Here is a 27,485-nt window from a genome sequence, read left to right as displayed (position 1 = left end):
TATGTTCATAAGACCGTAATAAATAGGAGCAGGAATAGGCCATTCAGTTTCTTAAGCTTACTTCGGTAAGGTCATGGCTGCCCTGATTGTGGCCTTATAAAAGCTTAGGAGGCCCAAGAATGCAAATTAAAACAAAGTTTAATTCAGCAACAAAATCAAGGGCTGCAATGCGGCTTACAGTCCAAAGGTCCCCAACTGGGACTACCGATCATGCTAATCCCAGTCCGGGCTGGTTTTTATAAGGCAATTTTGTACGGTCATCTAATTAAGCTACATCAATCTAGGTCCCTTCATTCAAGTTAATAACATAGATCATAAATAGTGGAGGGCAGCATGGTGGCACAGTGGTAACACTGCAGGCTCACGATGCCAAGGTCCCAGGTTCGATCCCAGCTCTGGGTTACTGTCCGTGCGGAGTTTGCACATTCTCCCCTTGTTTGCATGGGTTTTGCCCCCACAACCCAAAGATGTGCAAGGTAGGTGGATTGAACACGCTAAATTGCCCCTTAATTGGAAAAATTGAATTGGGTACTCTAAAGTTTTAAAAATAAATAAATAAATAGTTGAGGCTCTAGCACTCATCCCTGTGGCACTTGAAATACCTATTTATCCTGCCTCTCTGCTTCCTGTTAGTTAGCAGATCCTCTGCCCATGCTAATATATTACCCTAACACAATGTGCATCTTGGGTAGTAACCATTTATGTGGCACCTTATTGAATACCTTTTGGAAATCGAAATACACTACATCTACTGGTTCCTTGTTCCAAGCTGCTTGTTACATTCCCAAAGTACACTAATAATCAATTTATCAAACACCCTTTTGTAAATGCATGTTCATGTTGATTAATTGTATTTTCATTTTTTTTTAAATATCCTGCTACTACCTCCTCAATAATGAATTCAAACATTTTCCCCAATTACAGATGTCAGACAAACTTGCCTTTGAATCTCACTTTTTTGGAATAGAGATGTTACATTTGTGATTTTCCAATCTGCTGGGACCTTTCCAGAATCTAGGAACAGCTGTTCCAGAATTTTTATACCTTGGAGTGTTTCCTGACTCTATTGTCTTACTTATCATCTATGATCAAAGGTGATTGCTCCTTCCTGGATAGCATCTACTTTGAGATCATCGTGCATGCCATACTATAAATCAGTGCTAGATCAGCTTGTTATTAGGTAAATTAATCTTCCTGTCACCTCTAACCAATTGGAAGCATCTGTTTGTTGCCATTTTCCTGTAGAGATGTTTCACAGTTGTTCTCTAACAGCTGCAACAGATTATGCCAACCGCTACTTCTGTCAGGAACAGAGATTTCAATTAATTTTTAAAATTAGTATTTCACAAATACCATTTAAAAGCCTCCAACTAAAGATAAAAAAAAGTAAGCAAGGAATAATGTATAAAATGTCTACAGTTATGCTAATACCCGCCTCTTGTACATAAGGGCTCTACTCAGCAATTTTGTTTAATTACCACCAACATACTGATAAACATAATGATGTGATTATGGTAAATCATAGAAGCTTTCACTCATTATAACCCTTCAGCCTTTGTACAATAAAAGGATATATTAATTCCTCTTTCAGAATTCAGTCACTGTTTTCTTCCTTGACTATGTACAAGGCACTTGAGCTTTGGTCTAACCTACTTTTCACCATCTCTAAGGAATAGCTTATCTCAAGATAGCTCTTCTGGTGTTTTGCCACTTGGAATGTGTTAGAGCTCACCTTAGAAATGTATCCACATGTACATTTGACTTTAGGAGGTTAAGATCGCAAAACACTTCGAAGGTTAACAATATCAAAGCATACTGACCAATTCCAATGTGATAAAAAAATCTCCTACCTTTAAATTTGCTTGATATGTCCGAGCTGAAAGAGTAATTTTAAAAGGGCAAAATTGCAGGTGGTGGAAATCTGAAACAAGAAGTGAAAATTCTAGAAACTACACAGCACCTGGAGAGAGAAAAGGCAGGTTATAATATTTTGCACCTGTACCCTTCAGGTCAGCATGGTAGCACAGTGGTTAGCACAGTTGCTTCACAGCACCAGGATCCCAGGTTCAATTCCCGGCTTGGGTCACTGTCTGTGCGGAGTTTGCACGTTCTCCCCGTGTCTGCGTGCGTTTCCTCCGGGTGCTCCGGTTTCCTCCCACAGTCCAAATATGTTCAGGTTAGGTGGATTGGCCATGCTAAATTGCCCTTAGTGTCCAAAAAGGTTAGGTGGGGTTACTGAGTTACGGGGATTGTTTGGAGGTGTCGGTTTAAATGGGGTGCTCTTTCCAAGGGCCGGTGCAGACTCGATGGGCCGAATAGCCTCCTTCTACATTGTAAATTCTATGATAATCTCTGATAATCTAGGTCCAGACTCAAGTCGTCCTAAGCCACTGTCTGTCGAATTAACATTTTAAGAAGTCTTACAACACCAGGTTAAAGTCCAACAGGTTTGTTTCGAATCACTAGCTTTCGGAGGACAGCTCTTCCTCGGGTGAAGGAGCTGTGTTCCGAAAGCTAGTGATTCGAAACAAACCTGTTGGACTTTAACCTAGTGTTGTAAGACTTCTTACTGTGCTCACCCCAGTCCAACGGCGGCTTCTCCACATCTTAGAATTAGTATGTAATGCATTAGCATGAGCACTAGTCTAGTATTAATACAAGTTTCATGGCTCAAAAATCCGAATGCAAAAACTAAGTTGCATGACTTGAGTGAATACAATGTTGCTATTGTTACATTGGTGTTCAGGTGATCTCAAGTCCCAATGCTCTGTATTTTCCTGCCAGCAAAATAATAGACAACAGTGAAGAACCTGATAAATTTACATCAGTAACCATAGAGCACCTGTTAACGTTTCCCAGTGATTTCTGTGCACAGTCCATTCATCTGGCTGATGATGTCTTACAGACACAGTCATTGCTTAGAGCTGTTCGTACTATCCCAGGGTGCACATCTGTACCCAAACTGCTCAGCAAGATAATGTTGGTGCTCTGTTGCTAAAAAGCTTGATTGAAATCGGCCCTTTGTTGATTTTCAGCATTTCGAAGCAGAACACCTCATGAAGTAATTGCTATGGACAAGAAAACACGAAAAGAGGTCAATAATTCTCTGCCACTTATCATCTCATCAGATGATGGCTGAATAGGCAACAGTGTTGTTAGTCTTATTGTAATATAGGGGAAGGGGTGGTCGAATGTGTCTTCATCGCCGAGATGGTGAAGATGAAAATGTACCCTCTGTTGTTGAGTAGATCTTAAGCAAACCTGAGTTCTTACAAACTGCTGAGTTAATGGTTATCTCACAAGATACATTTGCAATGCTTTGATTGATTCATTTTTAATAATTCTATGTGCCAGCTCATTCAGGTTTCTGTTTTTACTTCATTTATTTTAGGGAAAAATTGAAGCCCTAAATTCTGACTGGAAGAAGATTAACATTTTACTGAACGAACTGAAACAAAGGCATCAACCTGGTGTTGGTAAGTGAAATGCTATATTTGTCTCCCAGGATGATCGTTACTAATAATTGGATGATCTTTTAATTCCCCATAATCATTACGGTATCGTTGAGCACAAGTGCTCATAGATTTAGTAAGAATATTTTACTTATAATCATGTCAGATGTATAGGAAATCAAATGGGTTACAGTTTTGTGCTCAGTCTCCAGATTGATCAGCCCTCCAAATCCAGCTTACAGTATTAAACTTTTTGTGCCTGGGTTCTCTACATGTTTCTGATCAAAATGCTCTAATTAAGGCATGTTCAGCATGGCCTGATTATGACTTGTTCTTTTGGAATATTATATTTCTGTATATATATTCAATTTATGTCTAATGATGGTCCTGTTGAATCACAGAATTGTAGCCACGAAGGAGGCTAGTCAGCCCATCATGTCTGTAGTGAATTGAACAAATCACCAAGTGCCATTCCCTCACCTTCTCCCCATAGCCTACACAATATTCCTTTTCAGATAAGAGCCCAATTCCCTTTTGAATGCTGCGATCAAACCTGTCTCCACCACACTCCCAAGCAGTAAATTCCACATCTTAATTATTCGCTGCCTCAAAAAGTTATTTTCTCATATCGCTTTGTTTCTTTTGCCAATTATTTTAAATCAGTGCTCTTTGATTGATCCTTTCATGAGTGGGAACAGTTTCTCCAAGAAAAGAAAATCCTAACTCTCCAATCTGTCTTCACAAATGACCAGAATGGTGCTGGAATGTGGCGACTCGGGGCTATTCACAGTAACTTCATTTCAGTGTTAATGTAAGCCTCCTTGTGATAATTAAGATTATTTTTTTTTAAATTCCTTATTCCTGGAATAATCTTTGTGAATCTTTTCTGCATTCATTCCAATGACTTCATATTCTTCCGAAAGTGCACTGCTCAGAACTGGACACAATACGTCGGTTGAGGCCGAACGAATATATTGTACAGGTTCAACATAGCCTTCTTGCGCTTGTATTCTATAGCCCATAACTTCAGATTTCTAGGGTGTCAGACCCTAGGAGGTACCCTGCAGGGAAGCCCCGGAACTCCCCACGTAATGATTGTCTGGAAAAATTTCAAACTTCTGTTGGGCAATTACCCTGCATTGGGAACCATCCGATACTCTGATTTAAACAGTCTTCAGGTGGTTCTAATTGCCTTACACGATTTGTTACCCAGGGAATGTTAGAAGAAATAAAACCATTTCAAACGTAACTATCGTAATGACACGCCTGAACCCACACGAGACCCCCGCGATTACACTCTCCCCACCCTAACTACCCCATCAACCCACTGGATTACACCCGAACTACCAACCAGGCTTCCAGCCCCAACTACGCTCCTAATTGCCTGATGAAGCCCCGTGTCCCATGCCAACCCTCTTGACCCCCTGATTACCCCTCCCACCCTCTAACTATCCCCCCACTGACTACCACCCTGCACCCCCCCACCACTCCCACCCCAGGGACTATCCAACTCCACCTCCCCTGGGGTCACGCAACCACACACATTGACCACCCTGCCTACACCCCCCACTCACAACCCAACCCTCCACTGACCACCTGATTCCCCCTTCACCAATTACCGCCCCACTGGCCATGCCTCCCTCCCACTGATCACCCCTCCCACTGATCACCCCTCCACTGATCACCCCTCCACTGACCACACAATTCCATATCACCCCCCCCCCCTCCACCACTACTGATCAATCTCATCTTCCCAACCCCGCTTCTCAAAGTAGTTGGACCTTTAAATTACCTACTTTAGGGGATCTAGTGCATGGTTTCCTTTCCCCCAACTCTCCTCCACTTGACTGAAGGACTCGGGAACCCAGTGTACTGCGTTTTTTCACACTGCTGGAGTCAGAAGGTCAGGCAATAGGTATGGTTGCATTTCAGTGTAAGTAAATAGGAGAACATTGGTACTCCGACTGTGATTGTCACTCTCCAAAGTTCTTGCCCATCATCCCTATTAATAAAGCGTAGGATACTGTACACTTTAGAACATAGAACATAGAACAATACAGCGCAGTACAGGCCCTTCGGCCCACGATGTTGCACCGAAACAAAAGCCATCTAACCTACACTATGCCATTATCATCCATATGTTTATCCAATAAACTTTTAAATGCCCTCAATGTTGGCGAGTTCACTACTGTAGCAGGTAGGGCATTCCACGGCCTCACTACTCTTTGCGTAAAGAACCTACCTCTGACCTCTGTCCTATATCTATTACCCCTCAGTTTAAAGTTATGTCCCCTCGTGCCAGCCATATCCATCCGCGGGAGAAGGCTCTCACTGTCCACCCTATCCAACCCCCTGATCATTTTGTATGCCTCTATTAAGTCTCCTCTTAACCTTCTTCTCTCCAACGAAAACAACCTCAAGTCCGTCAGCCTTTCCTCATAAGATTTTCCCTCCATACCAGGCAACATCCTGGTAAATCTCCTCTGCACCCGCTCCAAAGCCTCCACGTCCTTCCTATAATGCGGTGACCAGAACTGTACGCAATACTCCAAATGCAGCCGGACCAGAGTTCTGTACAGCTGCAACATGACCTCCCGACTCCGGAACTCAATCCCTCTACCAATAAAGGCCAACACTCCATAGGCCTTCTTCACAACCCTATCAACCTGGGTGGCAACTTTCAGGGATCTATGTACATGGACACCTAGATCCCTCTGCTCAGCCACACTTTCAAGAACTTTACCATTAGCCAAATATTCCGCATTCCTGTTATTCCTTCCAAAGTGAATCACCTCACACTTCTCTACATTAAACTCCATTTGCCACCTCTCAGCCCAGCTCTGCAGCTTATCTATATCCCTCTGTAACCTGCTACATCCTTCCACACTATCGACAACACCACCGACTTTAGTATCATCTGCAAATTTACTCACCCACCCTTCTGTGCCTTCCTCTAGGTCATTGATAAAAATGACAAACAGCAACGGCCCCAGAACAGATCCTTGTGGTACTCCACTTGTGACTGTACTCCATTCTGAACATTTCCCATCAACCACCACCCTCTGTCTTCTTTCAGCTAGCCAATTTCTGATCCACATCTCTAAATCACCCTTAATCCCCAGCCTCCGTATTTTTTGCAATAGCCTACCGTGGGGAACCTTATCAAACGCTTTGCTGAAATCCATATACACCACATCAACTGCTCTACCCTCGTCTACCTGTTCAGTCACCTTCTCAAAGAACTCTCTCAACCTGTCTTGCAGCCTTTAGTGAATTCTGCACATATACTCCCAGGTCCCTCTGTCACTGCACTGCATTTAGAGATATACCCTTTATTTTATATTGTCTCTCCATTTGCCTTCTACCAAGATTAATCACTTCACGTTTCTCTGCAATGAACTACATCTGCCACCTATCCACCCATTCCACCAACTTGTCTCTGTCATTTTGAAGTTCTTAGCCAACCTTCTCACATTTCACAATGCTTCTAAGTTTCATAACATCTGCAAATTCTGAACATCTGTCCTGTACATCAAGATGTAGATCAATATATATTAGGAAACGCAACGGTCCCAACACTGATCCTGGGAAACTCCACTACAAGCCTTCCTCCGTTAATCACTACTCTACTTCCTGTCATTCAGCCAATTTCTTTCCAAGTTGGTACTGTCCCTTTTATTCTATAAGCTATAATTTTCTTAAAAGTCTTTTGAGTGGTACTGTATCAAATGCCTTTTGAAAGTCTTATGCTGGAACTATATAAAACATTAGTTATTTCACAGCTTTAGTACTGTGTGCAATTCTGGTCACCTCATTGCAGAAAGGATGTAATTGCGCTGGAGAAGATACAGAGAAGATTTACGAGGATGTTGCCAGGGGTGTAAAATTGGGGCTATGAGGAAAAATTGGATAGGCTTGGGTTATTCTCCTTGGAATCGAGGAGGCTGAGGGAAGATTTGGTTGTGATGTACAAAATTGTGAGGGGCCTGGATAGACTGGATGGATATTTATCTTACCTGGATAGACTGGATGGATATTTATCTTACCAGAGAGATCAGTGACTGGGGGCACAGATTTAAAGTGATTGATAGAAAGATTAGAGGGGAAATGAGGAAAATGTTTTTCACCAAGAAGATTGTGAGGCCTGGAACTCACTGTATGAAGGGATAGTAGAGACATAAATCCTCTATTAGTTTAAAAGATGTCTGAATATACACTTTATTATGGTGGCCACAAAGAACACAAGGGATCCTCAATAGATCTCCCTGTGGACTTCATGGAATATGAATTGCCCAATTAAGCTCCAGTAGCTCGCCCAATAGGAAATGTGCAGCGAGAGCTTAAAGCCCGCTGCTCCGAACTGAACTGGTACCCCATAGGTCCCCGGGTTGTGTGCTGTAAACTGTGGTAGCAGCCTTTTCCCTTACTTTAATAAAAGTGTTTGGTGCTGGAAGACTGGCCTTGGTGAAGTTATTACACTGGTGAAGAGGAGTAAAAACAAGTACTTTTCCGAGCAACCTTCAGAGTCAAAAACAAGCGGCTTCTCCGGTAGAGAAAAAAAAACCTCACTTTGGTAAACTCAGACCCAATGACATTAGCAGGGAAGACTGGGCCCAATACACGGAGCACATGTGTTACTTCTTCCGGGCTAATAACATTGTGGGAGATGAGAAACAGAATGTAATCCTGCTGACAGCATATGGGACACAGACATTCAGTGTGATAAAAAGTCAAATCTACCCAGATACCCTGTACTCAAACACTTTTGACGAGCTCGTAAACCTGGCACGAAATCACTATGACCTGAAGCCCTCCATCATCCGCCAGAGATACAGCTTTAGCGTGGCAGGGAGAACCCTGGGGGAACCTGTCACCGAACCTTTGACCAGATTAAATTCGGACCATCCCTGACTGAAATGCTGCGGAACAGATTGGTGTGCAGAATAATCAATGGAACAACTCAAAAAAGATATTGGCAGAACCCAATCTGGATTTTTTTTAAACGCCACTGAAATAGCTCTGTCACTGGAAAATGCAAAGAAAGGGGCCCAGGAGCTATAAGGAACATTAGACAGCAATGTCCTCCAGTTAGGGGGAGAGCCTGCATGTAAAAATAACCATTCCTGAACTGAAGGCACCTATGTCAATATTCTACATTACAACATTGGAGCTCAGCTTGCATCCGCCAGAAGTCGAGGAAATATTATGATAGTCTTAAAGATGCCAGGGAACCTGTTCCGGAAGAATGCGGATGTCAGGCATTGAACTGTGCAATGTAAAAGGGCACAGCCAAGGCAAAGCTATAGGACTGAACAAAATTTGTGCTACTCAGGGAAGAAGCCAACACCTGCCCAGGCCCAAACCATGCAGGTATGTCCACTTCCAGAAACCGAAACAATGCAACTAAACTGCCTCATCACGATCAAGGTCGTCGCAATGACGGTGGAACTGCTGGTAAATGGTTGTCCATTGAAAATGGAGGTGGACACGGGAGCTGCGGTCTCTGTGATTAGGGAGCAGAAATATGATAACCTCCAAACTGGTATCCAACCCTTGAGTTTGGAAGACACAAGGGCCAGACTACCATCAACATGGAAAAACAATTGCGGATTAAGAGCAACTCATTGACCCCAGAGACATACAGAGACAGAGATATACTCATTTGCCCTTCAGGATCTCGTCAGCGTGCGCCATATTCTCACGGATCGTGGCAAACATACTCCAAGGGTCACCTAAAGTGGCGGTGCACTTGGATGCCATTCTTGTCATGGGGACTTCAAAACATGAGCACCTGGAAAACCTAGAATAGATCTTATGGGGATTTTCAAAAGCTGGAGTGCAGCTGAAAAGATTTAAAAATGTGTTCTCCAAGCAAGCAAAGTGTTATGGGCGAGGCTTTTCAGAACCCCAAAAGGTATCATGGAGTTCAACCAACCTCTCCCTTTAATGGATTTGTTGCTTTTCCGAGGACACGGCTTTTTCCCTAGGTGTGGGATTACAATTATGGACACGTGGGTTTTTAAACACAAAACACTGTTTATTCCATGAACTCAACTTAACATCTTAAATAAACATTGGATCTCTTAACACCCCTTACTTCAAAGATAACTCAGAAAATATTGCAACAGTAAATAATTCCTTAAAATGTTCCTTCAAACTTCCAAGAGACTTAACACCTTTAAACAGTATCACATCAGGTTAAAGGATATATATATTTTCTGTAGAATGGCAGGGACTGTCGCAAACTGGCTTTCTACTTTTAAGCTGCTCTCAGCAAAACCAGCCAGGCACTTTTTAGCTGCTCTCAGCAAAACCAAACTGCAAAACTTGCAGCTCTCTGGAAACACAGACACTGCTTTTAAAACTGAAACTAAAAAGCTGCAAAATGGCTGACCTGAGCTGAGCGCCACCCACTCTATGACATCACTGTTTTCTTAAAGGTACATTGCTTAAACATCCAGTTCTTAAAGGCACTCTCGCATGACAAAAGTGACCTATTTAGGCTATCGGGTAGATGAAAAAGATCTACATCCAGTAGAGGACAAGGTGAGGGCCATCAAGGAAGTGCCAATCCAAGAAACGCCTCAGAGTTGAAATCCTTCCTGGGATTGGAAAATTATTCTGGAAGGTTTATCCCGAATCTGGCCTCCTTGCTTGCCCCCTGCACAGACTACTGCAAAAGCACAAAAATGGTCTTGGGAGGTGCCAGAGGTGGAGGCCTTCGAGAAAGTGAAACAACTGCTGCTATCATCCAACTTATTGGCCCATTTCAACCCCAAAATGTAACTCATCCTGACATGTGATGCTTCCCCTTACGGGTTTAGGGCAGTACTTTCACATCGCTGGAAAGATGAAACAGTAAGGCCCATCGTCTACGCATCCAGGACCCTTTTGAATGCCAAGTGGAGGTATTCTCAGATCGAGAAGGAGAGCTTGGTGGTTGTGTTTGGTGTAAAAATGTTTCACCAGTACGCCATTTCATAATAGTGACCGAACACAAGTCTTTATTCGGGCCTTTTAAAGAGGATAAGGCAATCATCCTAAGTGCCTTCACCCGGACACAGCATTGGGCCCTGTTACTTGCAGCTTTTGCATATCTCTTAGCGCATCGCACGCGAATAACAAACGCTGATGCTTTGAGTCGTCTCCCACTGGCCGACTCCCTTGCAGGCAGTGGAAGATGTTGTAATAACCCTAAATCTTTTCAGAGACTTTCCAGACCATTGTCTGGAAAGCAAATCAAGACCTGGATGCAAAAGGACCTAACACTCAAAATTGAAGCAGATGACCTTGAACGGCGGAGTCCGAGGTCAGCCTGCAGCAGAAATTAAATCTTATCTGACCAAGAAATGTGAACTCAGTATTGAGGACGGTATCATTATTTGGGGATCCCGGTAGTTGTCCCTCGCCCAAGGTGGCACCGATACTAATGAATTTACATAATGGACACCCTGGGTATATAAAATGAAAATGCTCACCAGGAGCTACATCTCGACTCGGACATCAAGGATTTGGTGAAGCAGTAGGATTGGTGCCAGGAGAATTAAAAACTCTCTCCTTCAGCCTCCCTACATCTATGGGAGTAGACAGATGTGAATACACGTAGACTTTGCCAGGCTTTTTATGATCCTGGTAGATGCAAATGGTTGGAGATACACTGCATGGGCTCCACGACTTCCCACGCTACGATCGAGAAAACAGCACCTATCACCCATCATCAAATGGGTTGGCGGAACGGGCGGTGTGGACATTTGAAATCAGCATAAAAAAGCAACCAGCAGCGTCCAGAGAGACCAAATTTGACAGGATTTATATTCAATTGTAGAACCTCTCCTTATACAACAACAGGAATCACCCCAGCGGAACAATTAATGGGATGGTGTCTTTGTACAAGACTAAGGCTACTATTCCCAAACCCGGTGGGGAGGGTGGAATCCAAACAAGAGAACCAGAAATTGCGACTCTGTGAGAGCCAAAATAATATTCAAGACACGTGATCTGGTCTATGTGAGAAACTTTGGAGATGATTCCAACTGGGTCCCTGAAGTCATAATGGTGAAAACAGTACCAGTGTCCTATAAAGTGAAGTTGCAGGATTAGGTCATGAGGAAAGAATTGGACAAAACCCATCCCCGAACAAGCGCTCGCTACCAGCGATGGAGGTGGCTGCCACTAATATGGGACTACCACATGAAGCACTGCACAGCATCTTCACACTGTTCGGTTTCCCTGCGTACGTCCACAGCGAACGGGGCACATCGTTCCTGAGCGATGAGCTGTGTCAGTACCTGCTCAGTAAGGGCATCGCCTCGAGCAGGACTATGAGCTATAACCCGCAGGAAAATGGGCAGGTGGAGAGGGAGAACGCAACGGTATGGAAGGCCGTCCTTCTGACCCTCCGGTCTAGCAGTCTCCCGATCCCCCGCTGGCAGGAGGTCCTCCCCGACGCCCTCCACTCCATTAGATCCCTCCTCTGCACAGCCACGAACGAGTCCCGTCACGACCGTTTGTTTGTCTTCCCCAGGAAGTCCATCTCCGGGGTCTCGCTTCCACCCTGGCTGACAACTCCGGGACCTGTCCTTCTCCGGAAGCATGCGAGGAGCCATAAGACCGACCCCCTGGTCGAGTGGGTCCAGCTGCTGCACGCCAACCCCCAGTACGCCTACGTTGTGCACCAGGACAGACAGCAAGATACGGCCACCCCCAGTGCCCCTTACACCCCCCTGGGTCTCCTGTATTGCCCCGTGCCTGCACTGCTGCCACCCACCACCCCCTGCCTACCCCCACCCCTCAAACATCTCCGACAAGCCGGACTGAAGCTCAAGCTCCATACAACACGCTCCCAGAGTCACCACCTACAACAACCGTGCCCGCCGCATCGTCAGAGCTGAGGAGGTCTAAAAGAACGATCCAGCCTCCGGACAGACTGAACATTTGATGACTCCACGTCACCCCCGCTGGTCTTGATTTTTAAAAAAAATTTAAAATATTTTTATTCAAATTTTAACATATTTTCAACAACCCCCCTTACAGAAAAAAGAAAAACAAAGAACGCATAAATAACATCTTACAACTACATAAACACAGTAGTAAACACAAAGTACACCCCCACCCTACCACCCTGGGTTGCTGCTGCTGCTGCTGACCACCTCCTAACGCTCCGCTAGGAAGTCGGGGAACCGTTGCCACCGCCTGAAGAACCCTTGCACAGACCCTCTCAAGGCAAATTTTACCCTCTCCAATTTAATGAATCCTGCCATGTCGCTGATCCAGGCTTCCACGCTTGGGGGCCTTGCATCTTTCCACATTAGCAGAATCCTCCACCGGGCTACCAGGGACACAAAGGCCAGAATACCGGCCTCTTTCGCCTCCTCCAATCCTGGCTCGTCCGATTCCCCAAATAGTGTTAACCCCCAGCTCAGCTTAACCCGGGCATTCACCACCTTAGACACCGTCCTCGCAACGCCCCTTCAGAACCCATCCAGCGCCGGGAACGGCCAGAACATATGGCCATGATTTGCTGGGCTCCCCAAGCACCTCACACACCTTTCTTCCACCCCAAAGAACCTGCTCAGCCTCGCCCCTGTCAAATGCGCTCTGTGAAGATCCTTAAATTGTATCAGGCTATGCCTGGCACAAGAGGAGGAAGAATTAACCCTACCCAGGGCGTCCGCCCACGTACCCTCGTCTATCTCCTCCCCAAGCTCCTCCTCCCATTTACCCTTTAGCTCCTCCACCAAGTCTCCTCCTCCTCCACCGAGGTCTCCTCCTCCTCCTGCATCTCCTGGTAGATCGCCGAGACCTTGCCTTCTCCAACCCACACCTCCGAGAGCACCCTATCCTGGATCCTACGTGCTGGAAGCAGCGGGAACTCCCTCACCTGCCGTCTTACAAACACCCTTACCTGCATGTACCTGAAGGCATTTCCAGGGGGAGCCCAAATTTTTCCTCCAATGCCCCAAGACTCGCAAACGTCCCATCTAAAAACAGGTCCCCCATCCTTCGAATTCCTGCCCTGTGCCAGCTCAGGAACCTTCCATCCATTCTCCCCGGGACGAACCGATGGTTCTCCCGTATCGGGGACAAAACCGAAGCCTCTACCTCAACTCTGTGACATCTCCACTGCCGCCAAATTTTCAAAGTCGCCGCCACCACCGGACTCGTGGTGTACCTAGTCGGCGGGAGCGGCAGCGGTGCTGTCACCAGCGCTCTCAGACTCGTGCCCACACAGGACGTCATCTCCAGCCTCTTCCACGCCGCTCCCTCCCCTTCCATTACCCATTTGCGTATCATCGCCACATTGGCAGCCCAGTAGTGGACTTGATTTTTTTAACAGGGGGTGAATGTGGTGAATGTATTCACCTAAGTATGAACTGTCTGTAAAATACTCTGACCTATGACCTGGAAATTATAATACTGTCTACTTCCAGGTACTGTACTGGAACCCCGGTGGGCTCCGCCTCTGGCTCTGCCCTCACCGGGGTATATATAGACCGGCCACCTGTGGGTGGCACTCATTTGTACAACAGATACTGGCAGGCGAGTTCCTAGATAATAAAGCCTAGTATTCACTCGTTCTCATGGTCTCACAGTGAATTGACGGTATAACAGTACTTGAGGAGTGAGGGATGTTATGGTGGCTGCGAAGGACATGGGGGATTATCAATAGATCTCCCCATGGGTTTCGTGCAATAGGAGTTCCCCTATGAAATGGGCACTAGCTCACCAAATAGAAGATGTACAGCGGGGGCTTAAAACCCACTGATCCCATCTGACCCTGGGCTTGGGCTTGTGTGCTGTAAGCTGTGGCAGTGGCCTTTTTCATTACTTTAATTAAAGGGTTTGGTGCTGGAAGACTGTCGAAGTTATTTCACATCTCAAGTTCTATAGCCTGAAGGGCTTGGAACCAAATGCTGGAAACTGGGATTAGGCTAGGTGGCTCGTAGACCACAACATTACAAATGGCCTTTCTGTGCTGTAGAATTTCTATGATTCTAAGTTCCCTCACCACCAAAGTTCAACTGAATGGCCTATTTTGCTGAGGTGGCATAGCCAGCAGTATATGAACCTACATGGGGAAATCGTTTGATCGGCATGAAGATGACTCAACACTCAGTAATTCTGAAAGCAGCTTTCTTAGCTTGACCAAAGTAAACAAGTTGCCCTCTATCTTTCCTTCTTATGGCCACCAGACCATTCTTCCATTTGGCTTGAACTACAGGTAACAAGCAGACCCATGGATGTTTTTTTTAAAGCTCAGGGTAGAATCCCCGGTGCATGGGATTTGTGTTTTTTCTCGAGGGATGATTCAGAAGGGGAATTGAACCTTATACTTGCATCTTTATGCTAGCTTCTCGATTAGTAAAGTTAGCATTCTACATTCTAAACCTTTGCACCCATTTCAAAACAACTTTCATTTATCGAGCAGCTAACTTTTAACTTTGTAAAATGGCCAAGGAATGTTGCATGCTTGTCTATATTTGCAAAAAGTATCCATACTCCAAGGGATGAGATGGAACACAAGGCTCTTCAATAAGTTAAAGGATAACTGTGAACAGACCAAAGAATAGTTACGCTCATAAACTTAATTAATTAAATTGCTGCAATTACATGTGATAGTAGAACACTCTTGCATTTTGTCATTCATTGGGTCACTCAACCAGCTTAGAGGGAGTCTTTTAAATGACTGTTTTTTATCATTCAATTAAATAAACAGGAAAGTAGTTAGGGTGGAGGTGCATCACCAATATCAATTTATTCAGAATGTCCAGCTGATTAGCATAATTAAGATCATGGTCCTCACTTCAGTCTTAGAGCTTTTCTTGAATTTTTTGATGGGATGTGAGGATCGCTGGCCAGGCCAGAATTTACTGCTCAGCCTCAATTGCTCTTGAGAAGGTGATGGTGTGCCACCACCTTCAATTAACAGCAAAGGTATGCTGATATATTTTCAAGTCAGGATACGATGTGGCGTGGAGGGGAACTTGCAGCTGGTGATGTTCTCCTGCATCAATTGCCCTTGTCCTTCTGGGTGGTAGAGATCATGGATTTAGAAAGTGTTCCTCAAGGCAGCTTGGTGAGTTGTTGCAATGCATCTTATATGTGGTACACATTCCAATGACTGCGCATTGGTCGTGGAGGAAGTGAATGTTTAAGTTGGTGGATGCTGTATCAATTAAGCATGCTGTTTTGTTCTGGCTGGTGTCTTGCATCTTGAGTAGTGGCGGGAAACCTGCGGTATTGGGCATTTTGTTGACTGTTGCCCATTCGCAGGGTTGCCATATTCCTTTGATTTCCACCCATGTAGTTTTTCCCTACTGTTGTGTTCTGTGGTTCTACCGATGATGAAGATGCACAACCTTTGCCAGTTTTACCCATCCCTTTCCGTTGAGGTCCTCGATTCTGACGGTGTACCCTAGCTTCAGTGCCAGAGCGTCTTGTAGACCTATCATAAACCTCTTTCTGCTTCCTCGTTTGAAGGAAACATTTTCTCTTGATTCGCTAATTTACAGGAAGAGCCACCATGGAAGGCAGAAATGTCCGTAGCTGCCTGTTCTTGAACAGTTGTGGTGGCGACAGTCCATTTACAAGTGGGGCTGAATGATAACTGAGAAGCGGCAAATAAATATCTTCCCGGCTATCAAAAGCCTTCATCAGCAACTGCGTCATGATGTGTACACCCTTTTCCGCCTTTCCGTTCGATTGGGATAGAGAGGGCTAGAGGTCATGTGCCTGAAGTCATAGTGGGCAAATTCAGTCCATTTGTGATTTTTGAAATACGGTCCATTTTCCGTCGTGACGATAGATGATATACCATGGCGGGCAAAAATCGCTTTGGCATGTTGTATGACACACTGAGCAATGGAATTCACCGACGGCACAGCTTCTGGATAGTTCGAGAAATAGTCAGTAACTTCCAGGTAATCGCATCCATTGAAATGGAACAAGTCCATGCCCACTTTCTGCTATGCATTGGCCATAATGTCACCCACCTGCATCAGCTCTTTGGTTTGTTTGCAACAAAATTTCTGACACGTGTCGCAGTGGTCGACCATACCTGCGATGTCTTGGGTGATGCCTGGCCAATAGATCATCTCCCTGGCCCTGCGTTTGCACTTCTCAATGCCCAGGTGCTCTTCGTGAAGTTTCTTAAACATGAACGGCCTCGTTGAATATGGGATGACGATTCTGTGCTGCCGTAGGAGAAGATCATTCGCCTCACTGAGTTCAGAGCCTACATTATAGTATGCATAGCAGGAGCCCTTAGGCCAATTCTGTCTCAGACATTTAGCTACCTTTTTCAGGACTGCGTCCTTGACTGTTTCTACCTTGATCAGGCGCAATTCTTGTCGGAGACCGGAAGCGATGCAGCGAAGAGATTGAAATGAAGTTGGACATCGTCATCAATCCGGCGAATCTCATTGATGCCCTTGGCTCGGGAGAGCGTGTCAGCGACCGCCCAGGTACTTGCCTGGCGTCTCGATGAGGTCAAAGTAGTAACGCTGGAGCTTCATGAGGCATTGTATTCTAGGGGACATTTGACACAAGTTCTATTGTACTATGGAAAACAGTGGCCTGTGGTCCGTCTCCACCAAAAACGTAGGCAGCCCACACACATAGTCATGAAACTTTTCTAAGCCTGTGACTAACCCCATGCATTCCTTTTCGATCTGCGCATACCTGTTCTCTGTTTCGGTCGTAGCTCTCGAAGCGTATGCCACCGGAGCCAGCTGCCTTCTGCACCCTGCTGCAGAGGTACCCCTACATGACCATCCTGGGGCGCTTCAGTGGAAATCTTTGTCTTCTATGTCGGTCAAAGAAGGCAAGGACGGACGCTGTCGTCAAAGAGATGCGCAGTGCGTGCCACTCCTGCTCGTCTTTTGGAGATCACTGAAAAACTATGTCCTTTTTGATCGAGTCCTATAGCTGGGACATTTTGGAGGCCCACAACGTTAATCATCCCAAGTTTGCGTAAGGCGCCTTTTTTGTCTGTGGGCCTTGGTATCGTTAGAATAGCTTTGATTTTTTCATCATCTGGCTGCACACCTTTTGCCGAGCGCAAAAAAAGTGATGGTATCAACTCGGTTTTAGCATTTTGTCTTATTGAGCTTGAAGCCATTCTTGCTTATTCTTTGTAGGACTTGAAGAAGCCTTTCATTTTGTTTTATAAATTTAGACTACGCAATTATTATTTTTTTCCAATTAAGGGGCAATTTAACATGGCCAATCCACCTAACCTGCACATCTTTGGGTTTTGGGGATGAAACCCAGGCAGACACGAGGAGAATGTGCAAACTCCACACGGACAGTAACCCAGTGCCAGGATTCGAACCCGGGTCCTCAGCGCCGCAGTCCCAGTGCTATCCACTGCGCCACATGCCACCCATGAAGAAGCCTTTCATCATGCTCCTCACACGTGGACCCCCAGATTATAAAATCGTCGACATAGACGTGGACACCTGTAATCCTTCCACTACATGCTCCATGGCACGATGAAAAATTTCAGAAGTCTAGATTATGCCGAACGGCATTCACAGGAAGCAGCAACGCCTGAAGAGTGTATTGAAGGTACACAACCTTGTGCTTACGTTGTCGAGGTTAAGCTGCCAGAAGCCTTGTGACGCGTCCAACCTGCTGAAGCACGTTGCTCCAGCCATTTTGCATGCCGTTTCTTCCCTCTTTGGGATAGGGTAGTGCTTCCTTTTGAAGTTCATGTTGAGATCCTTGGGGTCCACACATATCCTCAGGCCACCATTCCTCTTTTTCACACACCATGGTGTTGACCCAGTCGGTGGGCTCTTCTATGCGCCTGATGATGCCTAAAGCCGTCATTCTTTGTAACTCAGCCTTCAGCTTGTCCCTCAGTGGTGCAGGCACCTGTCTGGGTGCATGCATGACCGGCTTCACATTCTCCTTTAGCTGGATGCAATATGTAAAGGGCAGGGAGCCAAATCCTTGAAACATCTCCGGATAATTCTTCATGATTGATTCAACTGAAATATGTCAGTGGGTGCCATGTGTTCTGCAATGTGCACCCTCTTGACGAGTCCAAGTTCTTCACATGCCTCCACTCCAATGAGTGATTCGCGCTCTGCCTCCATGATGGAGAATACTATACTACGCGTTCTGCCCTTGATGGTGAACTCGAGCTTGCATGCTCCTGAGGTCGTGATCTGATGACCATTGTAATCCTTCAGGAGCATGGCTCTTGGGAAAATCTTTGGCTTGACTTTTAGTCATTCCACCGCCGACAATGGGGTCAGATTGGCCCATTACTCCCGTATCAATGGTCCCCGTATTTGCCTCACTGTGGCTGCAAATTTTTAGAAAATCTTCTTTGTGTTGGCTGGTCGAACGGATTGTGTCGCTATGCAAAATCCTGCTCACATTAGTCCCATTGTCGATGCATTTATCCTTATCCACACACTTCTCTTCTGTTCGGACAGCTGTCTGACCGAAGGTGCATTGCCTGGCAAAATGACCAGTTCTGCAACACTTGCAACAAACTTTTTTTAGTGCAGGACATCGTTGTGGCAAATGTCTGTTGCCACATTGCAGGCACAAATGGCGGATATGGTCCATTGCCCAAAATGTCCGCCCGCACTGAGGCCACCTTTCTCAACTGCGTCACAGTACTTTTAAAATGGCCGCCCATACTGAGACCACGTTTTTTTAGAACTACATCACAGTGCTCATGGCGCCAGCATCTTCTCCAAGTTTGGCGCCAACATGTTTTGAGCTGAGCATACTGATCTGCTGTGCAGCTAACTCACTTGCCTGACAGATCTTGATGGCATTTTCGAACATGAGGTTGTCTTCCCGCAATAATCTCTCTTGTAGTCTATCAGTCGATGTCCCAAAAATTGTTTGGTCACGGATCATTGATGACTGTAGATTTTTGAAATTACAAGACAAGACTGGGCCTTCAACCTCAAGTCTGTCGCAAAGCTATCGAACGATTCATTAGCTTTTTTGGTACGTGTATGGAATAGGTATCTTTCAAATGTCTCATTTTTTTCCGGAGAGTAGTGCAGATTGAAGTAATTAATTACCTCATTGTAACTCCTGCTTCCCTCTTCACTGTCAAAAATGAAGGTTTTATAGATTTCAAGTGCTTGAGGACCTGCTACCGTGAGCAGCAACGCAACGTGCCTCTCGTCGGGCTGTGCTTGGAGGCCAAGGGCTAAGACATAGAGTCCAAACTGCTGTTTGAAAATGCGGCAGTTTTCGTCTACGTTACCCAAGACTTGAAGCTGATGGGGTGGCTTTAAACCTTCCATCTCGAACTTCACGGTTGTTTGTTGCGTTGAATTGCATATAGCCATAGTTCACCAGATTGGCGAAGACATTTATTCTTCTGTTTCGTTTTTAGTCTGCGGTGTACTTCGCCTCATCTTGTCTGTTGTTACCTTTAAATGTCCAACACACCTGATACCATGTTGTGTTCTGTGGTTCCCCCGATGATAAAGATACACACACAACATATATGTGTTCAGCCAGAATGATGATTTATTGTCAAACACGTGGCTGATTCTTAAGTTCAAAAATTTACAAACAACGTTATTCAAATTTCTAGGTAGCTATTCTAAGTGCGACTGTCCTATTGTATGTCCTACCACCAACTGGCCGGTCACGTCAGTCACGTGATACATGTCTGGCGCCACCCGCTGGCCAGAGGTCATACCTACGATTACGAATACTGATAAACGGCTTTATACATTTATACAATTATATATATTATGTGTGCATAATACACCTACCAGTATGACTGAAGTTATACTCATATAAAACAAGGGCAAGCGAGATACATGTTGATTGCACACAACATTGACTGTGAGCGTCGTGCTCTCTGAGTCCAAAGTGTAAATATTTATTTTGCTTTTACCATTTGAAGTTGATAGTTCTTTTTTAAAAATTTGTTCATGGGATGTGGGTGTCGCTGGCTGGGCCAGCATTTGTTGCTCATCCCGGAGGCACTTAAGAATCAACCACATTACTATGGTTTTGATGTCACGTGTAGGCCAGACCAGGTCAGGATGACTGATTTCCTTCCCTAAATGACATTAGTGAACCAGATGAGTTTTTAAGCCAATCGACAATGGTTTCATGGTCACCTTTTAGACTTTTAATTCCAGATTTTTATTGATTAAAATTGTACCATCTGCCATGGTGGGATTCGAACCTTGGTGTCCCGGGCAGGATTTGGGGTCTCTGGAACACTAGTTCAGCCACAGTCACTAGTCCGGCCACTCCTCCCAGATGTGAAATGATTAAGCAATTTCTCTGACTTGTTCTGAAATACTTAGCGTGTATTAAATGTCTTTATTCTTACTCATGGGGCCATGATTAGTGGATAAGCCCGATTTCAATCTTGTGACTCATTGAGATAGCGGAAGGCCACTTAAACAGTCCACTCCACTAGCCTAGTTTTCCCATCACGCTTCTTGAGTGTTGGAGCTGCACTCATCTAAACAAATGGAAAATATTCCATCGCACTCCTGAAGTATGCCTCGGAGATGGTGGCCGGGCTTTGAGGAGTCAGGAGGTGAGTTACTCATTGCAGAAGTCCCAACCTCTGACCTGCTCTTGTAACTACAGCTGTTCCAGACATTTATAATTCCTTCACAATAGCTGTAGCCAAGGACACTAAAAGGTTGGAACTTTATTGGGATAAGACTTTTTTTAAAGTAATAACTTTTGATCTTAAAAAGTATTATCTCTGGTCTTTGAAACCACTAAATAACCCCATTCCAGCACACTCCATGCTGCAAGGCATCATCCCCTTAAATTTTCTGTCATAAGCTGTTGCAGAAACCAGCAATGAAAGTCTGCGATGGTGACATAAATCTCCTGGATCAGAAATTGGTGTAGCAGCACACCTAAGGTTTTCTGACATTGGTTAGACTTGCTTTTGCATGCTTCAGCTAAAGATATTTTTGCCCACAAAGTTGCTGATAATGCAAGCTGATGGTGCCATGAGAGAAATGGGGCATTTGGGACCTGAAGGAGCAAGCCCAATCAATATGTTATCACCTTAAGCAGTGAGATTTAAAGACTGGGAAATAAACAATCAAGAACTGAAGAAGGGTGAATTAAGGTGGGTGAATTCAATATCAAATTGGAAAGCAAAATACATAGAATGAATGAAAGATTTTATTGAGAAAGGAAAATGTTAACAAATAAAGTAAAAATCTGAATATTTTGAAATTTCTCCAAAAATCTGAAACCTGGTGTAATGACATTCCACTTGTAATAGTTAATTTGTGCTCCCAGAGAGGTTGATTGACAATAATTAATAGTTATCAAAATGTTTATTTGTGCTTTCAGAACCTATCTGGCAACGTTTAATAGGCAGACACAGCAAGTTCCTAATAAAAACAGAGGGTTTTCACAGAGTTAGCAATGGCACAGTGTAACTTGGACAGAGACTTTCAGATATTCCTATCTGCTCCTCTCCTGAAATTGCTGCACCATTTACCCATAAACTGACTAAGGTAGTGGACAGGGGAATATCTATGGATGTTGTTTATATGGACTTCCAGAGGCTTTTAATAAAGTCCCACATAAGAGAAGATTAACGAAGGTAGAAGCCACGGAGTTGAGGACAAATTACTGACATGTGACTGGAAAATTGGTTGAGTGGCAGGCGACAGACTGTATGGATAATGGGTAGGTACTCAAATTGGCAGGAGGTGACTAGTGGTGTCCCACATGGATCTATATTAGGGCCTCAGTTGTTCACATTATTCATTAATAACTTGCATAATTATATAGAAAACCACATATCCAAATTTTCTGATGACAGTGTAGATGACAGCAGAAAATTACAAATGGATATTGATATTGATACAAATGGATATAGACTAGGTGAATGGGCAAAACTAAAGAAGATGGATTTCAGAACAAGCAAATGTGAGATTATCCATTTTAGACCAAAAAAGGATAGATCAGGGTACTTTCTTGCTGATATGAAGCTAAATTCAGTGGATGTTCAACCAGACCTGGGCTCAGGTACATAGATCTATAAAATGCCACGAACAAGTGCAGAAATTAATCAAGGAGGCTAATGGAATGCTGGCATTTAATCTGGAGGACTCGAGGATGAGGACACAGAAGTCTTTTTCCAATTGGCAGGCAAGTGACTAGTGAGGTACCGCAGGGATCTGTGCTGGGGCCCCAACTGTTCACATTTTATATTAATGATTTGGATGCGGGAACAAAATGTATTATCTCCAAATTTGCAGATGATGCAAAGTTGGGTGGGAGGGTGAGTTGTGAGAACGTTAGAGATGTTTCAGAGGGATTTGGACAGGCTGAGTAAGTGAGCATATGCATAGCAGATGCAGCATAATGTGGATAAATGTGAGGTTATCGCTTAGGTAGCAAAAATAGGAAGGCAGATTATTACTTGAATGGGTATAAATTGAAGGAGATGGATACTCAGTGAGACCTTGGTGTCCTCGTGCACCAGTCACTGAAAGTAAGCACGTAGGTACAGCAGACAGTAAAGAAGGTAAATGGTATGTTGGCCTTCATAGCGAGAGAATATAAGTCTAGGAATAGGGATGTTTTACTGCAATTGTATAGGGCAATGGTGAGGCCACACCTGGAGAATTGTGTGCAGTTTTGGTGTCCTTTTCTGAGGACAGATGTTCTTGCTCTCGAGGGAGTGCAGCAAAGGTTTACGAGACTGATTCCTGGGATGACGGGACTGTCATATGAGGAGAGACTAAGTCAGTGAGGATTCTATTCATTGGAATTTAAAAGAGTGAGAGGGGATCTCCTAGAAACTTATAAAATTCTAACAGGATTAGACAGGGTAGATTCAGAATTTTTTTTCCCAATGGTGGGGGAGTCCAGAACTAGGGGTCATAGTTTGAGGATTAGGACTGAGGACAGGAGAAATTTTCTTCACCTGGGTGATGAATCTGTGGAATTCACAAAACATTGTGTAACTTCAAGAAGGAATTAGATATAGAGCTCTTGGTGCTCAAGTGATATGGGGGGAAGGCAGGATCAGTGTATTGAACTTGATGATCAGCTATGGTCATAATAAATGATGTGGCAGGCTCAAAGAGCCAAATGATCTCCTCCTGCTTTTATTTTCTATGTATGTCTCCATGCAAGTTTCGCTGAAGCTTTACAAAACCCCACTGGATCTGGTCACCACACCGTAGGAACGATATATTGGCCTTGGGAGGGAGTGCAACATAGGTTTACAAGAATGACACCTGGACTTTGGGGATTAAATTACGAGGAGAGACTATTAAATTAAGCCTGTTTTCTCTATAATTTAGACAGTTAAGGAGTGATCTGATCAAAGTCTTCAAGATATTAATAGGAAAGACAGGGTAGATAAAGATAAACTATTACCACCGGTAGAACAAGGGAACATAGTTTAAAAATGAGGGCCAGGCCATTCAGGAGAGCTGTTAGAAAGCACTTCAGCATACAAAGGGCGATAGAGATTTGGAACTCGCTTCTAAAAACAGCAATTCATGCTAGATCAATTGTTAATTTTAAATCTGAGATACATAATTTTTTGTTAAGCAAATGGGCCAAAGGCAGGTATATGGAATTAGGCCACAGGCAGCTATGATCTCATTGAAGAGCAGTGCAGGCTCAAGAGGCAGAATGGCCTACTCCTGTCCCCATGCTCCTACAATGATGTGGCTTTAGCCTTGCCATTATTTTCACAGCTAATCTCCACCCCCTATTATTTTTTGACCTTTTGGTGTCCTTTTTTTTCAAATCCATGGAGTATATTTTTTCTTCCATGAACAACATCTGTAGTAAGCACAGTCCACTGAAACAAGCATTAAAATGAGGAAAAGGAAAAATAAACTCAGAGCCTTTCTGGCCTATTCGTTTCTTTAGTTACAGTCATTGGAGTAAAGCAATCACCTTATTTGCTTCAGATACAACTTTATTATTATATTTATGGGTACCATTTCTTGAGTTCAGCACAAAGCCAAGGCTGACACTACAGTACAGTACTGAGGGAGTGCATAACCAATGGAGATTCTATCTTTCACATGAAATATTAAACTGAGACTCGCCTAACAGCTCAGGTGGATGTAAAATATACCATAGCACAATTTTAAAGAAAAGTAGAGGATTTATCCCAAGTGTCCTGACAATATTTATCCCTCAGCTGACAGCGAAAAAATAAAGTATTATCTGGTTAACTTCTATGTTTCAACAAACTTTAATTCACATACAGAGTTGGCCACATTAACATGAAAGAAATAGTTTTACAATTATCAGTTAAACAGCCCTTAAACAAAAGGAAAAACTTGAATTTACAATCTATACCTCCTACTAACTCCAATTAAGCCGCCGAATACATTTCAAATGCCATTTATAAATAAAGGCAACAAACAGACTATCTTAGCTGTGTAGAGACTTTTGGAGAACGAGACCCTTTCAGGAGCAAAACAAGTATACCTTTTCTCAACCTAGCAGCATTTGGCAAATCTGCTATTCAACTTAAAATCCTTCTGTCTTGCCAGATTCAAATTCTGTGGCTGAAAAACTACAGACAGACCTGTCTGCTCCCATTAATTAAATCATTTGTATCCCACTAAGTTCCATGACCTCCTTAGCTCAGACTAAACATCATTCCCTCATAAATTATCTATGCTCCAGGGAATCTCCAGCAATCAAAACATGATTCCATTAGCTCTTTATCTCTAATTAAGTAAGTGGTTGGAATCAATCATGACCTCACCTTTTATGACTCCTTAATTACAACTTTAGCAGATAAACTGCCTTGTGTATTTTAAACCAGGATTTTTAATAACATTACAGAAATAAAATATAATTTCCAACAATTTCTAGATTCATCACACAATAAAATGCTTAAATATGTGCTGTGGGCATCTAAATACAAATCTTTTTTATTGACTCACTTTGACATTTTGACTCATTTTGATTTGGATTTTTGCCATTCAATGTTTTAAAGATTTGAAATCCTCCAAACATTAATAATTTTCATCATAACGCATTGTTGGTCTGTTGATCTTCAAACCGGTATTACAATTTTTGTCTAATATTTATGATCTTTTCCTGTCATTTAAAAGAAAGTTGATACTAGCTTTCTCTTTTCTTAATCTTTCAATGCAGTACGCGTATCTTTCTCCTCCTGAGACAACCCTCACCCAGGCCACTGTCAATCTACATTTGAATCATATATTGGGAGAGCATGTGGGTTAAATTGCCCTTAAGGGGCACAATTCAGCAACCCTGTTGTGCCCAGTGCACATCCAGGCACAACAGGTGAATTGCAGGCGAGCCCCAAATCGGGCTCCAGGCCGGGCTGGTAGCGATCTAAATTTGAATATTTAAAACCCTTACAGCTCATTTAAATGCCTGGGCACCAGAATCACCAGGTGCCCGAGGACTCACCTACCCAGGGCGTCGTTTAGCACTGGTCTACACAAACGTGGATCAGGCACCTCGGTGGGGTGGGGAGGGGGGGAGAGGTCTCCTATGCCTATGGAGACTTCCGACTGGTTGGCGACAGGGAAGCATGGTGCCCTGGCACTCCCCTTGACACCTGGGCATCTTGGAACTGCACAACACGCACCCAGACGGCGGTAGCCAGGCACTGCCAGGATGCCCAAGTGGCATTGCCAGGGTGTCAGGCTGGCAGTGTCAGGGTGCCCAGGTTCCAGGTTGGCACTGCCAGTGGTCGGGCCCGGATGGGCCTTGCCAATTAGAGCAGAGTGAGGGGGTTTCCTGGCAGCCTCCCCAAGGTTCGGGGGATGGGGTGTCAAGCGGGGTTTATAAAACAGTGGGGGGGCCTGAAAGGGGAGGGGGAAGATTGGGGCTGCAGCAGGAATTCTCAAGTGTGTCTTCAGTGGAGAGAATCTCCTCGATGCCAAAAACAATAGCGTAATGTTTCTCGGTGTTGCTGCTGCAGAGAAACACCCTGCTAAACTGGCCATTCAGCGGACCTTAACTTGAGCCCGCTGAACACACCCCAGATTTCTACCCTTCATGATGGCATTTAGAAGATGGTGGGAGGAATAGTTGGATGAACTAGAACTTGCCAGTTTAGAGCAGAGCATAGAATCAGAGAATTTACAGTGCAGAAGGACGCTTTTCGGCCTATCAAGTCTGCACCGGCCCCTGGAAAGAGTACCATATCCAAGCCCACACCTCCACCCTATCCCCATAACCCAGGAACCCCACCCAACCTTTTTGAACAGGAAGGGCAATTTAGCATGGCCAATCCACCTAACCTGCACATCTTTGGACTGTGGGAGGAAACCGGAGGACCCGGAGGAAACCCATGCAGACACGGGGAGAACGTGCAGACTCCACACAGACAGTGACCCAAGCCAGGAATTGTATGGTCATTTTATATCACAATTGAAACCCAGTAATTTCTGATGTGTGAAATAATTAGTTAGGAGATTGTGACTGCCACATAAGGAGGTGAAAATTCACACTGGTAGAAGGAAGGAAATTCTGTGCCATTTTTCCTTCCTTGGAAAAGGCTTCAATATTCCAGCTGTTCCCATTGCGACTGATCACTGGTGGACTAAACATTGCTTTAATATTAATTTTACGTCTATGATTTGACTGGAATGAATGTGGAATGGGCAGGAGCATTAAGTTAGAAAATTAGATAAGTGTCGCAGGATAACAATTTAAATATTGTATCGCAGTAATTTTAAGATAATTGCTTTCAAGAAAGCATTTGAAATTGGGTTCGACATCATCTTGGAAATGATTGTTTCTGACATTGTCGGGCAAATGCTTAATACATTTGTGTGAGATTCCTTTTCTCTATATTTTAAATGAGTTACCACCAATACTAAAATAGCAGACACAGAAGTACCTCATAGATATATTTAAATGAATGCTTCATGCAGTTATATCGCAGGCCTTTTGTCTGTTATCTTAGCACAGAGTAATAGGTTCTGGAGTTTAATGAAAAAATGGTGTCGCTTCAGATCTGGATGCTGTAGATTTAGCGAGTTGATATTTACTTCAAATTGCAAACTAAAATAGAACCATCAGTAC

At 44.1% G+C, this 27,485-nt stretch overlaps 1 protein-coding gene across 15 annotated transcripts in view; it reads left to right on the top strand.

Annotated features, from left to right (window-relative positions):
* The window catches only part of dmd (dystrophin), a 3,042,490-nt gene that overhangs the window by 2,308,118 nt on the left and 706,887 nt on the right, over nt 1-27,485 (top strand). For all 15 annotated transcript variants that reach the window (XM_072513983.1, XM_072513987.1, XM_072513978.1 and 12 more), the window contains one exon: nt 3,392-3,476. In XM_072513983.1, coding sequence (XP_072370084.1) covers nt 3,392-3,476 — 85 coding nt within the window. The remainder of the gene's footprint in view (nt 1-3,391; nt 3,477-27,485) is intronic.

The sequence above is a fragment of the Scyliorhinus torazame genome, chromosome 8 (genome assembly GCF_047496885.1).
Source record: "Scyliorhinus torazame isolate Kashiwa2021f chromosome 8, sScyTor2.1, whole genome shotgun sequence".
Taxonomy (NCBI): Eukaryota; Metazoa; Chordata; class Chondrichthyes; order Carcharhiniformes; family Scyliorhinidae; genus Scyliorhinus; species Scyliorhinus torazame.
Note: the sequence above shows the minus strand (reverse complement) of the source record. Positions and strands in the feature narration are given on the sequence as shown.